This window comes from Apteryx rowi, unplaced genomic scaffold (assembly GCF_003343035.1).
Source record: "Apteryx rowi isolate R43461 unplaced genomic scaffold, aptRow1 scaffold_155, whole genome shotgun sequence".
Lineage (NCBI taxonomy): Eukaryota > Metazoa > Chordata > Aves > Apterygiformes > Apterygidae > Apteryx > Apteryx rowi.
In genome coordinates this window covers 1,450,185-1,467,764 of record NW_020447808.1, presented here as the reverse complement: position 1 = coordinate 1,467,764, position 17,580 = coordinate 1,450,185, and the positions used below count along the sequence as shown (strand labels likewise).

The following is a 17,580-nucleotide window of genomic DNA, read 5'->3' as shown; positions in this document are numbered from 1 at the left end:
CTGAGAGTCTGTGTTGAAAAGCTTTTGAATTGTTCCTTTAGGGTGGAGCCTACTGTAGTGTTTATGTGAAACTGTAGAAGTCTGCATTTTGTGAGGTTCACCTTTCAGCAGTTGCAGTTGTTTCACTTTGCTTCAGATGTAATTTGATGAGTTTAAATAAACAGATGTTTGTTTTCATCTTGTGGTAGCTAAGCTCTGACATTCCTGATGCATGAGATACATTTGGGATCCTAAATACATTTACAAATATGGCTTTAAGTGTCTAAGTCACTTTTTAAAAAGAAATAATATTCTTAGGACAATTAGTTGATTTTGAAAAATAAACTCATCGTTTGAAAATAGTAAGAGTCGTACACTAGTCTGAATCCTATCGTGTGGCTATTAAAGACTAAATCAGAGTCAACAAAATGGACATCCTTAACAAGACATCATTTGATTAAAAAGGAAAGTATTCTGTTCACAAAAAAGCTGATTGAGCTACACCTGGTGTACTTGCTGTTTACTTTTTGTATTTAAAAAGGAATGGGGAAAAAATCCTAACTGAAAAATCAGCTGAAAGGAATGCCAGCTCCTAAAATACAAGTATGTTGTCTGCTGACAGAAAAAAGCATAAATGTTCCCACAGTTAATATTTGTGGGCCCATCCTTGTTAAAATGAGATTCCTGCAGTGCTCAAGAGATGAAGAATTGGGCTTACTAATGCATAATGTAGACTTCAATGCCTGATGTCTGGTAGTTGCAGGTGTGAAGCGGATAGGGGGAAGTAGGGGAATCTCGAGCAGTATGAGTATGAAACCCAGAAGGGTAGACTGACACTGTAGTTGTCAGAGGGTTCATTGACATAATAAAAAACAAAACAGAAATAAAGTTCTTCCTGCAGTGAAGGTGCTAGTGATATCACTGGTTTAAAAAAAAAWATATATATATATGCACACATATACACACGTAATGATTGCACTTGGAAAAATTGACCTCAGTGGTTTTGTAATAATGTGACATGTTGAGAGTATACGTCTATATAAACTGGCAAAGAGTATGTATTCTGATGTACATTTTTGTGTGTGACCTAAGATATTAATGATATACAAGTCCTGTATAGCTGTTGTCAAGATTATTATAGAAAATTATACATTTTATGTCATTTGTTGGATTTGCCTATTAACTCCATAGAAAATTATACCCTAACAATAGGGAAGAAAGAAATAGTAATCCTTCTACATTCAAGAACCATTTGAACTAATTTCTGCAGAGCTGTATTTCATTTTTATAGAATTTTGTTGTTTTTGTGCCTCTTTTATTCTCCATCAATTTTTATTGATGAAAGCCAGTAGATTCCTGTCTCCATAGAGAGCCACTATACATTTTAAATATATTCCAAGGGAAAAAAAAAAAAACACCCAGAGAGGAATAGCAATCAAAACAAGGTGTATTGGAAGGTAAAAGATTGTCATTTCCAGTTATAATTATGTACCAGCAACTTATTTTAATGCTAAGTGTGGCAATGTAAGGTTTCAGTGCATTTGATGTCAGCCTGAATGTTTCTTTAAAAATAAAAATGAATAATTCTGGATTTTGAAAGGATGGTTGCTGGGAGTTTTCTCTTCCTCTGTTTCCCATGGGCTCTGTCCTCACCCTTCTTTTAGAAAAGAGAGACTGTGATTATTTAAATTGGTCTAATGCTCTCATAAACTTTGTTCGCCTTAAACTAAAATCAAATCACAGTGAAGAGTCCTAGTTCGACAGCTCTGTTTATGAAGAGGTAAGCTTTTGCTCATTGCAACTTTTTACAAAGTTACACAAGTGAGATAAAATATCTAGCAGTGTTGGTTTGACCATCATGACAAATGATGGCAAGGCCAAACCTGAGCATTTTGTGGTGAGTTAGAAAATGGATGGCAAGGAGTTCCTACCTCAGAGCTTCTCACCGTTCGATACAGGTATTAAAGAGAGGCAAATGTAGTAGGGTCCATAGGTTTTAGAACCTGTTAAGCTACTTCTAGGGAATGCTTATGGTGGGGGAGCTTGCTTGTCGTTTCCAATTCTTTTCTATGGCTGGACCTGTCTGAAAAGAAAAGATGAGGTTCTTGGCTCTGGATTCCAGTTTTGGTGTTTGGTTTTATTGCTTTTGTGCACTCTGGTTAGACTGTCACCCTCCCCACTCTATTCTGACGTTCTTGTTAAAACAAAGGTTACTTTGATTGCAACAGTCGGTAGAACCTTTCCACTGTGATAAATCCCATCTCATTTATTTTATTTATTTGTGTACACTTCCAGGTCTGGTGGTCATTGTAGCACACAGGAAAATAGAATTGTTGTCAGTAGTGGGGTAGCTGCAAAGTGTATTGCAATAGCGGCTACTCAGTAGCTCGTAGAAATTTTAAACACACAGTTGCATATGGAGTGTCATTGCCCCGTGGGTTGCACAGGGCCTTGCTCCATCCTTGTGTCATAGCAAAAGAATGACAGAGGTGCAAGAAGCATATTTGTAGATCTTCTTTGTAGATGAGCCCCAAATGATTGTTAAGAAAACAACTCCACGCATTAGACTGAAGATGTAATAGCACAAGAACGTACTTCTCTTGAAATAAAGTCAAATTTTTTTACTGCCAGCACAATATAGGATAGTTTTGTCTTTGCTGCTCCAAGAAGATTAAGGAATAGAGTGTTTATTGCCAGTACGGAGATATGCTTTTCAGCCAAAAGAATATCTTAAATATTTTTGTCAGATCATATTTAGGGGTCTGTTTTTTCGTGTTTTGTCAGATACATGCATCTTGCCAGGCTTTATTTTAGGGCACAGAGCACAAAAATCTCCAAGGGATTTTGGTTGTGGAGAAAAGAAACTCCTTCAGTTGTGGACAGGTTGTGGGGACAGAAGATTTTCATTATGTGCTCAGCTATACCACTGCTGTCTTCTGTCATATCACTTAATTTTTCTGTCTCTTAGTTTCCATGCCTGGAAAATGATTGAAGTGTATACTTCTCACATGGAAACTCTAGTTCTAGTGTTTATAAATTTCTTTGAGATACTTGGAAGGAAAGTGCTATATAATTTTGAAGTTCAGATTCCCCAGAAGGTGTAAAATGGCATAATTCCATGAGCTGTGATAATTTGCAACAGCTGAGAGTATACCTTCTGTCCTTACCTTACTTTACTTCATGCCTGAGTAGATGAAAAGTTTATTTTTTTCCATTATAACAACTCTTTGCTCTAATCTAATATGATGTATTACCATATATAATATTATATATTAATGTAGTGTAAGTAGCCTTTTATAAAGCTGATTTTTGAACATAGTTATTTTATTATGTCTGAAAAGTTTAAATATTTTTATTGAGGTTAGTTAATGTCTTCTAGACATTCTAGACTTCTGTCTAGTCTCATTTCCAGTAACAATAAGAAATAGTAAAATAAGTGCATTGGATAAAGTGTTCAAAAGAAGTGAATATTCTATTCTTAACTCTTCATAACTGGTCATCATTATAAAACTTTAAATTTTTCCTATATCTTTCAAAAAAATTCTTTGAACTTCCCCAAAGAATGAAACCTCCCCATAACTAACACTGTCTCTCTCACCACCTTTCTGGTAAAATAACGGCCCTGTGGGAAGGGCAGTGGTGTTGTGCCAGCATTGTGGGGGAGAAGCAAGCTCACGGTAAAGCACTGGCCTGAGAATTGCTCTGGATTTAGTTGCTGGAGAATTCATCTGTGGGCAGGAATATGCCTGATTTCAGTTCCTCATCCTCAAAACAGAGATATTAATTCCTCCCTTCCTCACAAGAATGTTGCGGGGAAAAAAATTATTGAAAAATTTTGAGATGAGATACAGCTGTGAAAATTGCTACTAATGGACCTTTTTGCATATGCCTAAGATATCTGGCAAAGTCATGGAGCATATGTATTCTTCTTGTACCTGTTGAGGACTGTACAGGACAATATATTCATCTAGCAGCCCTATGAGGAAATCAGGCAATTGGTGGTTGATGCTTTACAGCTTAACTGCTTTAAGATAGATCCTATCAGCACTTGAGAAAAACTGAGAAATATTTTTAATACATTGTGATTCACTTTAACACCGTTAATTTTGATAAATGTTTGCTATTAATATAGCTGCATGATGTACCTCTACCTTAATCGCAATATAATATCATGAAATGCATCATTCATGTTGCTAGACAGAGTATGGCCAACCACTCAGCTTGCAGAATGTAACTCAGTGCTCAAAGATCAAAATCAGATTTCTGCCTGTTGAAAACTGACTGGCTCACAGATGAAGGGATGCTTTTCTGAAAGTCATAGATTGTCATCTTTAAGCTACATAGATCCCAAACCAACAAAACTCCAACCAAGAGGTATAGAAGTTCTTATTTAGCAGATCAAAGGCTTCCTGAAGTAGCATTCTGACAAGATCCACTACGGCTTTTGCAGAGGTGCCTAAAGGGCCAGGGGGAGATACATTAACAAGTGCCCTCACTCTCCAGATCTAATTAACTTTGGGGTTCTCTAATCTTCCTTTTGGGTCACGTATTTACTGAAGTCATAGTTCATTTATATTTGGCTTCCCTCTCTCTCTTACCTGAGCCTACTGTCTCCAGACCCTGGCAGTCTGTGAAACTGGGTCTGTGGGAATACACTCTGTGTGGCCCCCCTGTACAGCAAGCCAGTGCCACTGCTGAAGTAGGGGTCCTATATGAGTGTGGGAAGGTGTTGGGGACAGACAGCAGAATGAGAGTGTCTTTGAATAGTTGGTGTGATCCCAGCGTGTGGGGCACAGGGGAGGAGATGCAAATACAGGAGACTGCTATTTGTGTGGAGAAACAGCTTTATTCCGAGTCTTTTCTTTGCTCCATCCATCAAATAAAGCACCTTCTGGCAATTTCCCAAGCTGTTACTTCCCTTTTCTATTGACATGTTAGGTCAGGTGTGCTTGGGAATGTCTTGGGGTCATTCCCAGGAGTTCACTAAATCTACATGTATATTGTAAGCAGTGTCTTTATACCTAGAAAAGGTTGGGCACTTTAGTATTTGAAACAGGAAGAAAGGGGAATTCAGCTGACAGAAGAGAGTGGGAAAGAGTGAGGAAAAGTACTTACCAAGCCACTGACACACTGGGCACCTTTTAGTGTCACGCTCCCTTTATATAGGACTTGGAACTAATAGATCCTTCTTAATGGGGCTGATTTTGGAGCCTTTATGCTATCTGAGGACAGTAAAACACTTTGTTATACAAAGAAAAAGCACGCATATTTCTTAAAAAGGCCTGTAGCCTAATATGCTGAGTGTACCTCGACAGTGGGACAGAGCTGGCTGAAAGTAAGGTGCAAGCAACCTACAGAGAAGGGACATGGGATAACTTGAAGATATCAGTTGATATCTACAATTTGTTTTAAGATTTTATATCCATTTGCAGTTCCTTTTCTTCAGAGAATCTGTTACTGTGAACCTGCTTACATCAACAGTAGACTTCAATAAATTAAACTACAACAGGAACAAGTGAAAATGGCAGCCCCTGTGTCAGCCAGGGTGTGCAGGCTTGCTCACAGCCTCTTCAACTTAGGGCAGTTGTGTTTCTCCACTCAGATGGATGTTGTGCTTACAGCCCTAAACTTCCAAGGAATTAAAACTTACATTCTGTAGTGTGAGGAAAAGGTACAGGAAATAGAATTATCTAAAAGTCTTTTGTTGGTAGCATCAGTCTTCTCTATCCACTCCCACTTCAGATAAACATTAATCTTTGCTGCTAAGCTTCTTTTTGTTTTCCTATGCTGAATGTTGATACACATTTAGTGATGGCTGATAGACTAGAGAACATCTGATGATAGCAAAGATCACGTAAGAAAAGATCTACCTTTCTCCATTTGAAATAATTGTTTCCTTTGAAGGTACAAACAGGTTCTTTTGATTTACAATGGCTTCCTTACAGAGCCGTTGCGAGGATGGGAAACCACATGGCTGGAGCTGGTTGAGGCCGGGAGTAGAAGTAGACTGTAGCTGAGGAGTTGCAGGAAGCCTAAACCTTCCATTCTTTCCCAGTTTTGCCAAAAGAGAGCCCAAATTGTTCTTCTTTGGTTTGTGAAGTACTCTGATTTTGTGCTGATGACTAAGGTAACAAACACCTAATGAAATAGGTTCACTTCGTGTCCCTTAGAACATGGGCATGAACAACCCACCAGAAAGCTGAATATTGATGCTGTCAGCAGCACAGTAACTGGTTTCTTCTTTCATCTCCAAGCAATCACTGCTTAGATTCTGTTATTCATTCTAAGGGGGAAAGGATTATTAATGCACTGTTCTTTAATTTTGTTTGTGTGTGCGCGTGTGTGCGAGAGAGAGAACAGGAGAGCAATAATGCAATAACTACATTGGCTAAGAGAAAACATTTGCAAGAGATCCTTTCCCATTTTTTTTAATCTTCTCTTATCATGAAGAATGTGAGCTGTGATAAATTGTTCTGCTAATCAAACAGCACTGAAAGGTTAGGTCATTGGAAGTCTTTAGTCATTTTGTGCTTTTCAAGAGTGAATTTGTTAAAATTATGCTGAATACCCACTTAAAGCCTCGGCTGAAAACCCTACCTGTGTTTTATAACTCTGCACTGCCAGAACTCATAATAAGTCAAACATTCTTTCAGAGGTACTCATAAGGGAGAAAAAACTCTGTAAATTTAAGAGTAATTTCAGATTGTAGATGAAAAAGAGAGGCACGACTGTTCATTTGCACCAATCATGCCTTCCTTTCATCTGCTCTGATTAGGCCTGGTGCGGTTTCATCAGACTACTCCATCACTGAGCTGTCACTCCAGTCATCTGTTGATTGAAAACAATCAGGGCTCTGATGGCACAATTATTCTGACCCTTTAACTAGAGGCTGCTGTGATAATGAAAGGTTGATTATGATAGTTTGTGCCTCTTTCAGTTTGCCAAGAAGGTTAATTTGGGTATCAGACGGATGTTTAATGGGCGCTTGCTGGCTACACTGAGGTAAATGAGAACGTGCAGTCTTCGATATTGCATGGATATAGTTTGGCTGTCAATCATTGTCATTTTGAGTTTGTGCCTCACACTCTGGAAAACACATTTTATTTTTTCCTTGGGATTTAATTTATTCTGTGCCCTGAGGAAGTTCTTTCACTCTGTGACCTTCACAGTAGCTTTCTCTGTCTTTTTTCCCTTCCCTCAAATGGAGCCCAAAGGCATAATATATCCAGAGGAACATTTTTCTTTCATTTTTCACATTAAAAAAAAAAAGGAAATTTTAAAATCCCTGTTTATCAACTCACCCTGAACAGAGTAAATGTTTTAATTCTGATTGTAAAATCAGAATGTGCAAATGAAAGCTTGCCTGCTTGCTAATGCAATGCCACACAGGAGGCTCCTTACATATACACACATTTGTAAAACTGACAAACAAGTAATTTTAAAATGTCTCTGTGTAAAGAGAGTGGGGGGTGGCACAGCATTATTTTCAGATTACACACACATGCCCTCAGCTTGGTGCAGTGTAAATACAGTCACAGTCACTGTACTACAACTTTTTGAGTTAGAAAGTCTCTCTTCAGGGTCTGAGGCAAAAGACATTTCATTGCAGATTCAGAGATTATTAATATTTACTGTGTTCAGATTGAGAGAATCCTATGCATAATTTTTTAGTTGTTTGGCTCAAGGTGCAAAAGAAATGCAAATACCTAATAATTTTGATTGTTCTTCATGCAGCTCATTACAGTCTTATTTTTATGCACATTTTTAATTCAAAAAAAAAAAAGATTTCTATCTTTAAGGCTCTATGGCATGTTGGTTTGAGTCACTTATTTTAATGCTGCTGTCAAATATAAGGTAGTACCTGACTGATACAATTGTAGAAGAGAGTCTGGACAATGTGCCACGTGCTTGCTTACTAAGCCATGCCTACTTCCTAAAAATATTCATGAGTAACTCTGGCTTTGAAAATTTGTCTTTTTTTTTCCAGAAGGATTTCTTCACCCATGTGTTGTTTGTTTTTTTTTCCTAAATGGGTGGTAGAGTCCAATTTAGTCCACCTCACTTACATAAAAGGCTTAAATTGATATCCTAATGCAGGTTTCCTCCTCTAGAGTCTCTGGAGAGAGAGAAGGACTCAGACCCTTCAGAGATCCAAATTCAAGCCCTTTGGAAATCCGTTTTCATTTTAAAAGTGGAAGTCCCTCCATGGGCTTCAGTGGACTTTGTTTCAGAGCTTTAGTAAATATCTTGGTTTATACATAAGTTCTGATCCCGTACTTGAGATTTAAAGAGCCAGGGTGGTGCTGATGATGTCCAATTAAATAAGACAGTGGTTTTGAGGCAAGAGGTTTCAGTCTGGAAAATCTGAGACTTGTTGAATTAAAGAATCTCCAAGGAGAGGCCAAATCAGATGTGCAAATTTATAGTCAAAATACACATTTGCATTGCAACAGGAAATGTGGCAATACAGTTTAAACTGAAAGCAAATGTTGAACTAGTAAACTCCAAGTTTTGCTTTTCGAAGTTCCCTAGGTCCCTTAAAGTCATTTCTGTAGTAGCTGTGTTGCTTTCATGACTTTTTTGCCTTATTTATCAGTAGGAGCAGATCTACAGCACTTTCCAAAATACTTAAGATACTAATTTGATTTTTTTCTGGCTTTCAGTTTTGCTTATCTTTAAACAACAAGGCACAGAAAAACTGTTTGGGTGAGATTTGTGTTGAAAGAAGAGATTTGGGGGGGTTGTTTTTTTCCTTCCCCTGGTATACCGTCAGATTATCATGCAGAAATCTGATCATTTGTGTTGAATGTATCTGGTCTCAGTCTAGGAGAAAACTTCCCTCTCACTTTTGTTTCCATATTTAAAATTATCCTTTCTCCTAAAAGAAAATGTTCACTATGTTATTTTATTTGAAAATTCCATTTGTTTCAATGAGAAAGCGTGAATTCATTGTTTTTGAAAGCTTGTCAAATTTAATGTTTCCTTTCATTTGTTATTGCTAAAAAAAATACTCAATTTTTCCACCACTGTCACTAGTTTGCTCCTTGTCAGTTATTAGAGACCTTAGATGGTATAAACTAGCATAATTCCTTTGAAATTTGTGGGACTATGGCATGAATATGTCAACTAAAGATCAGGCTGGAATAACTTTAATGGAGTTCCCATGGCCCCTGCCCCTTGTGGAGTCCAGGATCAGAGCAATGTTTTCTCTGTCGGAGCACTGTAGACATAAACCTTCCCTGACGCTAAGTTTGTGACTTAAAGTAGTTTACAAATGAACCTGGGTGTAATGAATATGTCAGGCTTTTGCATTGATAAAGTAGCTTGCCTTTTCTGGTTCGAAAACTTCCTGCGATGCCAATTGAAGGTCTAGCGTGTTTACCAGCAGTGTGCCGTGAGAACAGTTCACGGGGGACGCTGAACAGGCAAGGCGAAGACGCGTCAGGGTCTGTTGCTTCCAAGTATGGTTGGTAAGCCAGAAAAACAGGTAACTGTTGCAGGCCTGCCCCAGTGCTACCTTCCACAGAAGTGAAACCCCTAACTCTGCTTTGGCTTCCACTGCCTCTGTGCCCTTTCCAGCTGTGGCACGTACACTGTTAATGGCAGGGAGGGAAGGGCCAGGCTCCTAGGCTGTGTGAATTAGGCTGCTGAAGCACTGTGGTGCGAGCAGAAGTGACCGTTGTAAGTACAACGAAATCCCAGTCAGATATGCGAGTACATTTAGATGTACGCTCCAGCCGCGCCACAGTATATTGTCCATCTGTTCCCTGATGTTTTGAGTGTGTGTGAAAACCATGTCCTTTTGAGGACCTGGTTTTGTCATTTACTTAGTTTAGAAGATGAATATGGCAAAATAAATTATTTATTAAAGTTGATATAGGTACTGGGCTGTGGCTTCCTTCTCATACTCACACATTAAAATTAATAAGAAAAGAAGCTTTCAACAGTTTAAACAGCATTTGCCTATATGGTAGTAAGAGTAGGAGTCCTTCCTTATTTTGTAAATTATTTAATAGTGATATAAATATTTTTAAACTCAAAATTGTGGAGAGTCTCTTTGTTTTTGCTTACTTGTTTGTGTTTTAAACACAGTTGTACTTTCAAGTATTAGAGAAGAGATTCTCCTTAGAGAAGTCTGGATGTGTCCTTGCAGTGTCAAAAAGTGTATAATGGCTTTCTGTTGCCTATACTGACTGCAGTTGCTAATACCTGCTGCCAGAGAGGCTAGAAAATAGGCACTCTAATTAGTGTGTATATGGTGTAAATTTTGAAGACCCTGTGCAGGCACCAGTCTCAGTCTGGATTAAACAAAACCTGAGTAAAGGTGGTGGAGCTTGAATTGAGTAAATATACAAATATTTGCTAGTATGTTACATACAAGTTTGCACTTCTGCCGTATATTCACGAGCGTTATTTTTGCCTCCTTTACACTAAGGGAAATATAGAACTGTACTGCAGTTCATCAGTGACTGTTTCTACTACATGCAAAAGACTTGTTTGGTACTTGATTTTCTTTTGATCTTTGCCCCCTCCAACCTCCCAATAGCTGCCAAGCCATCCGCGACTGGAGTGGCAGTTCACCTCACTGGTAGCTCTGTTTCCTTCCACACTGTGTTCTGCTAGAGAGCACTGTAACCATGTACACTGCACACAAAATGTAAAAGTCTGAGCTCTCAGTTTGTGGGTGCCCCTAAAACCATATGACCTGCTCCATAGCCCTGTGTCATGATTTAGGTGATGGTCATGCATCCTGTGGAATATACACATAAATGCATACATCTGTGGCTTTAATATATAGTAACTATTTTAAAGGACTGTTCCAACATGAATTTATGGCATTTAAAGTCAAGTAATGCTAATTGGTATCAATAGCAAGACAGATATAAACATTACAGCTTTTAGCTCGTACCACCTTTTTTCTGCCTTGGAGAATCAAAGATTAGGTGTAAGTCACATGAGATACTGTAGTCAAGTTGTGTTCAGTGATAGCGGGAGGGCAGTCAGCCAGTGGCCAGTGATTCCAGTGGGAATCACGCATTGTGATTCCCAGATCTCAGTTGCTCCCTTAAGAGCAACTTCAATGCCAACAAAGCCTCTCTGTCCAGTATGAATTACCTACAGCCCATACAGGTGATAAGGTGATGTGTAGGCTTCTTAGCCCTGCCTTCTAAATTTGTATAGTAAAATGCAGTACTCTACAACAAACTGACCTCAGACTTGAAGTCTGGTAAGAGTCAGTAGCTGCCTATACAAAAGACATCACCTGGGATTCACCTTACTCCCTCTATTGCTGTTGCAGAGAAGAGAAGGGTGATTAGAAGAGAGGATGATGTGTTTAGAGGATCCCCAGGAGGTTGCAATAAATTGAATTTGGAAAGATTCAAAGGTTTTCATGGGTAAAAAGAAATAAGCAAGACATATGGCTGGGGATGAAATAGGGCAGGAAAAGATAAAGTTTTGCATCAGGGCTGGGAATAGATCATACATCTCCAATGAGTGCCAACAGTATCCTTATTCCACTCTGCACCATTGCTGTGGTGGTATAGAAATTCCATGATTTTAGAGAAATATTACACATTATTGATTCCAGTGAAACTTTTTTTTTAACGACAACTCCACGAATATTCTCAATACAGACCAAACTCAGTGTGAACCAAGTTGCTTTTGCCAAACTTCATGCAGCAGAGAATGTGTGTTGTAATGGAGATGTCATCCCTTCTGCTGCAACTCTTCACACATCCCCATATGCACAAATGTAGACAGTGCGTCTGTGAAAGGTATGAATGTAGTGTTGTTTGTGTGTTTATACAGTATTTATTGGGGGGGGGAGCAGAAAGAGAAGAGGAGGAGTGAGGTTCTAAGATATTAACAGGCATTGATGTGAAAATTGACTTAAAAGCCTTGTAATTACCAAGACCTGATTGCAGCAATGTGCAGGTGACACCTGTGCTATGATGCTTTAGGTATGAGTGATGACATGGACTGTAAGCAAAAGAAACACCAATCTGTTGGACTTGAGTGATGACAGATAAAATACTCTTTGTAAATTCTTCTCCTTCAATATAGCAACCCACACATCAGTCAGTATGAATTCAGTTGGTGTCTTCATCATGATGAAGACAGCCTGAATTCCGCTTGAATTTCAGTGTCTAGTCAATGATGAGAGCTAAATGCCTCTGAAGATTTTGAGGAATGGTTCACATGGCCTAAGAGATGGAACAGGGAGTTACTTAAAGCCACTCAGCAGGAGACAACTAGGCATGTATATCTGGTAGGTTTTAGAACATGTGACTATAATCCTCAATGATTTCAAGTCCACAAGCACTTTAAAATGTATTTAACTCTTTGTTTACCGGCATGTATAAATATGTATAGCTAATGCAGACAGAAACAATATTGCATATAGCTTGCTGAACCTACTGTTGCAATTTTTGATGCTCTTCATTGATTCTTTGTTTTGCAGGGGTTGAATAGCACAGAGAAGAAAAAAGTTAGGGTTTCACATTTGTCTTAATAACACAGTGTTTCTAGTTTGTCATGGTCCTTCTCTTACAGAATACAGGAGAAGCAATAGATTTGATATACTGTGAGTATAAGAAAGCCCTGAGCAAGACAAAAGCCTTACTCTCAAGCTGTTTCATGTGACATTCTCATGAGCAATGAAGGGCAGTAAGTTTTAGACAAAACGTTGTTATTGCATAGCTGGTAAGAAACTTGTACTCCAGGAATCCTTTGTCAGGATGAAAGGATGTATCAAGGAGAGGAGCCTGTCCTCATCCAGAATTATTCAATGTCTTGTTAATGACTTGGATAATAGAATAGTATGGGTTTTATATTTTCAGACAATCAAAAAGTGGAATGATATTCAAGCACTTTCAAAAATAAAATTAGGATTCAGAATGATCTGGACAGATTGGGGCAGTGGCATAAAGTAAACAGTAGACAGTTCAGTAATAACAGATAGAAGCACTGCACTTTGTGGAAGTTCTGCAGAAAAAGATGTGGAGCTAGTAGGTCATAAGCTTAAACATGGATCAGCAATATCATAGTGCATGACAAAGGAAGTCTCAAATAGTAGTGATGTACAAACAGGAGTGGCATAGCCTGTTGTTGTGATCAAAGGGATCCTTCCAATTTATTTTCCATTACTACAGCCTTAAGAGGAAGATTTTACCCTTTTTTGGGCAAAAAATATCAAGAAAGAGGGGACATTTTCTTTCAGCAAGAGAGAGCCATGAGCCGAGCAACAGAGGTTCAGGGGCTTATGAAATGTAACCTGAGAGAGAATGAAAAACTGAGACTTTTTCATTCAGAGAAGGGGAAACTGTGGCAGGCATCTTCAAATACAGCAGAGATGGAGGAGAAAAGAAGGTAGCAAACTGTTTTTCATCTTGTATGGACAGGATGCAGCAATCATCAGATTAAAACGAGATTCAAAGTTGGACCGGGGGTTCCTGAACTCTGCAGTGTAAACCCAAAGGTGCAGTCGAAAATGGGACAACAAGTTGAAAGATTTGGTGCTTCTGCATAGGTAAAGGGAAGAAATGTCCAAGAAGATAGCTGAGCATGTGCATAGATTTCCTGAGGAAGTTAAGGGATCTTCATCAATGGAGGTTTTCAAGAATAATTTTTACAACATTTCTTGAAATGGTTTAGGGATAGATCCCTTCCTGGCCTCCTCATAGACTTGGCTGGATTCACTGTGCTTTATGTAATTTAAAATCTGTGTATATTTTTGGCTGTTGGTACCAGTTACAATTGCTGATTGGTTTCAGGCTTTTCCTCTCCTCTTTCTCTCCCTTCCAGTCCCAAGCCAGCAGAACCCCTTCTCTGCTTCTCTCTTCTCTGTTATAATTTCTGGTCCCTTTAAATATCTCCCCATTTTATGATTAAAATAAATGAAGATGGAAGAAAATAGATTCAGTATTTATTTGTTATATTCCTTCAATATTTTGTCATAAATGGAATGAAAGATGGAGCAGAAAAAAGCCTTTTCTTTCTAATCATCTAACCATAATCTTACTTATTTTCTTTCTAGTGTACCTGTGGTCTTCAATGATCACATAGTCTATATATTTATAATAGTGCTCCAGCAGCTTGATTCCTGGATATTGTGGTTTCCTAAAGCATTTCTAACAGTTTGCACAGCAGGAGTATTGCATAGCAGTATTACAATCTGGTATTAATACTGTGAAAAATTGTAATTCTTTTGGGGGAATAGTAAAAGACAATGCTTTTATGTATATAATAGATGGAGTTTTAAAGTGTATCTTTGTGTTGATTCATGCATTCACAAGTACTTTTTGTACTGATTGACATTGCTACTAAGGCAAGTATACAGTTCTTCTTAGAATGCAAACACAGTTTTCAAAAGACCAAATTTTGACAGAATTGTATACAGATAATTGTTTTTGATGTTTTGTTTTTCCCTTCCTTCCCCCACTCTTTTAGCTAGCTGTGAGGTGGTTGGAACACAACTGCCGTTACCAATACATGGATGAACTTCTCCAGTATGTCCGCTTCGGCCTTATGGATGTGGATACATTGCATACTGTAGCTCTTTCTCATCCTCTCGTCCAAGCTAGTGAAACTGCAACAGCACTGATTAATGAGGCCTTGGCTTACCACCAGAGCATCTATGCACAGCCAGTTTGGCAAACCAGAAGGACAAGACCTCGCTTCCAGTCAGACACTCTTTACATTATTGGTGGGAAAAAACGTGAAATCTGTAAAGTGAAGGAACTGCGATACTTCAATCCGGTAGATCAAGAGAACGTTCACATCGCAGGGATTGCAAACTGGAGCGAGCTGACACCTATGCCCATAGGGAGAAGTCACCACTGCATTGCTGTGATGGGAGACTTTCTTTTTGTAGCTGGGGGAGAGGCAGAGCACTCCACGGGGCGCACCTGTGCAGTGAGAACTGCCTGTCGATACGACCCCCGCACTAATTCGTGGGCTGAGATAGCTCCAATGAAGAACTGTCGGGAACACTTTGTGCTGGGAGCAGTGGATGAATACCTCTATGCAGTAGGGGGCAGAAATGAATTGCGTCAAGTTTTACCTACCGTGGAACGTTATTGCCCCAAGAAGAACAAGTGGACCTTTGTACAGTCCTTTGACCGATCTCTTTCATGCCATGCAGGATATGTGGTGGATGGTCTTCTTTGGATATCAGGTAGAAAACGTTTCACACAATTTGAGGTACTAACAAAATACAAAATATTGTCTCCAGTGAAGCTAATAAATCTTTTTTGGTTTATATGTCAGGATAACTTTTGTCTTAGGAGATTGGTATTTCAAAGAATTTAAGCCTGGATGCATATAATCAAGCCTGGTTAGAAGTATAGGAGTATTACACACTTATACAATATTTTGTGTCTACTAAATATCTCTTTGTGTTTCAAAGCAGCGTACACCATATGTGCTACCTTCGATCACTGTTCATAAATCACAATGAATGAAAATGATAACCCATTTTTGACAAATGTAGGTTTGTAAATTCTGTGTGCTTGCTAAAAAGAACAACAAAAAAACAAAACCCAGTTTCTGTGGTGTGATCTGGTGTCAGGCCACAAAGGTTCTATAGCAATGACTGAGACAGTAACGTAATAAAAAAAAATGTTTATTTCCTCACACAAATTTTTGGATTAGTAACATCCATTAAAATAATGTGATTACTGATTTAGAAAGGATAACCCAAAACTGTCGATTACCAATTTAGAAAGGATAACCCCAAACCGCCAGTTACTGCGTTATTAATTGGAAGCACTGCTTATCCCTACTTGAAAGCTTTCTTGTTACCTCTCTTAGTGAGAGGACTCTCAACCTAGAGGGGTTGCATCCCAGGAAAAGGGGAGGGGGGGAATACTCACGGTCCAGCTGAAGAGGATGATCAGGTCACGTTCCCATCCCTGCTCAAACTCTCCTAGCTCCCAAGTCTCCTTTTATACGGCTGGGGCTCTGGGCAAATACTGCTTTTGCTGACTTGTGCGAGTTTCGTGATCACAGGACTGTCTGTTTGTCTGCTTGGGAGGACCCTGCTAGCGAGGCAAGACCACAACACCTCTGTATTGTTTCTTCCCTCCCTGGGGATCTGTGCAGATTCCAGGTGGCAGACTTCTTCAGTCTTGTTAATTCTTCTATTCCGCAGCCTTGTGCATATCAATCCTTGCACAAATCGGTTGGTAGACTTCTTTAGTCCTGTTAAGTCCTCTGTTCAGCAGCTTTGTGCATATCAGTTCTTGTGCATATCAGTTGGCAAACTTCTTCAGTCCTGTTAACTCTTCACTCGCCCGTCATCTGGTATCGTGCATTTTTTCCTGACAGGGAAATGGCAAATTAACTGCTTGTAGGCTTGTGTAGATCCAAGACTTGAAGGCAGATGTATAAACTGCTCCCACTTACTGTTRCGTATGTTGGAACAGGCCAAGGTGGCCTTTGTTGGGCATCCTGCACAGCTCTGTGCACAGGACTGCCCGGATGAAATCATAGCGTTATGGCACAGACAGATGACGTAAAGGCTTTGTAATCTTAACATAACATGTCATTTGCAACTCAGTCTGATCTACTTTTTATTTTACACGTGGACATTGATAGGAGTTGAGGTCATTGTGTCATCAATCTTTGTTGTCACTTCGCTGGCATTAGTTGTTTTTGGAAAAAGGTCAAAGCTGTCTACATAAGATTTGAGAGACAGAAAAAATTTCTTTTAGTAAGGAATGTGTCATGGAAAGTTATAAAGTTGTAATATTTATCAAGGAAGTTAATGAGTAAATCAGTCTAACCAACCCATGAAGAAAATGTGCAGTGATTGCCATCTTCACTGTAGAAACCCTCTGGGGATTTTAATATGGTCTGGGATCCCTCTGGTGAAAAGATGGTATGTGAATGAAAGAAGAAATTAGCTACTTATGCCTTGACTGTGCTTGTCAACGTATGTCATTGAGGTTAGTGGAGCTCCTCGCAGATGTATCTTTCAGCCCATATGGATTAAGTGCCAAATGAGAGTGGCTTCCCAGGCATTGGCGGGGAAGTAGCAGGTCTCTGTTTTCATACATATGCACTAAAATCATGAATAATGGGTTTGCAATTAAAGGCATCACAGAATGCACGGAGTTGCAAAGATCCCTGACAGGCACTTTGTGTTAACAGCTGACATCGAAGAAGTCTTGTAGAGTTTGTGCTGTCTGTTAATCCTGAAGTGTGTGCACAGAACCAGGTGATGATACAGAAACGCAAGTTCTGCTTTAGGAATACAACTGGGTGCGTTCAGAGCATTGCTGAGTGCCTTCCCTGTTTTGTCGGTGGAAAGAGATGAGATGAGAGCCTCTGAGGAGCAACTCAAAGCACCTTTCAACATGCTGCTATTGCTGTGTCTTGATTTTTTTCTTCCCCCCCCTTATGGTTTACGTTTGACAGTTTTTATTAATGGGAAAGGAGCTTTTTAGGAAATTGTGTTAAACAGATTTGTGTAAAAACATTGAAAGAGCACTAGAGACACTCATCAGAGTGTGGTCCTTGCTCCAATACATTAAAAAAAAATTCTTAATTTTATTTTTTCTTTAACAAAAAGGAGCAAGAAAGTATTTGATCGAGATT

At 39.0% G+C, this 17,580-nt stretch overlaps 1 protein-coding gene across 1 annotated transcript in view; it reads left to right on the top strand.

The window, feature by feature from the left end:
* KLHL32 (kelch like family member 32) overlaps positions 1-17,580 on the top strand; it is a 152,736-nt gene that overhangs the window by 120,871 nt on the left and 14,285 nt on the right. Inside the window, exon 10 of the mRNA XM_026059291.1 lies at positions 14,431-15,157. Coding sequence (XP_025915076.1) covers positions 14,431-15,157 — 727 coding nt within the window. The remainder of the gene's footprint in view (positions 1-14,430; positions 15,158-17,580) is intronic.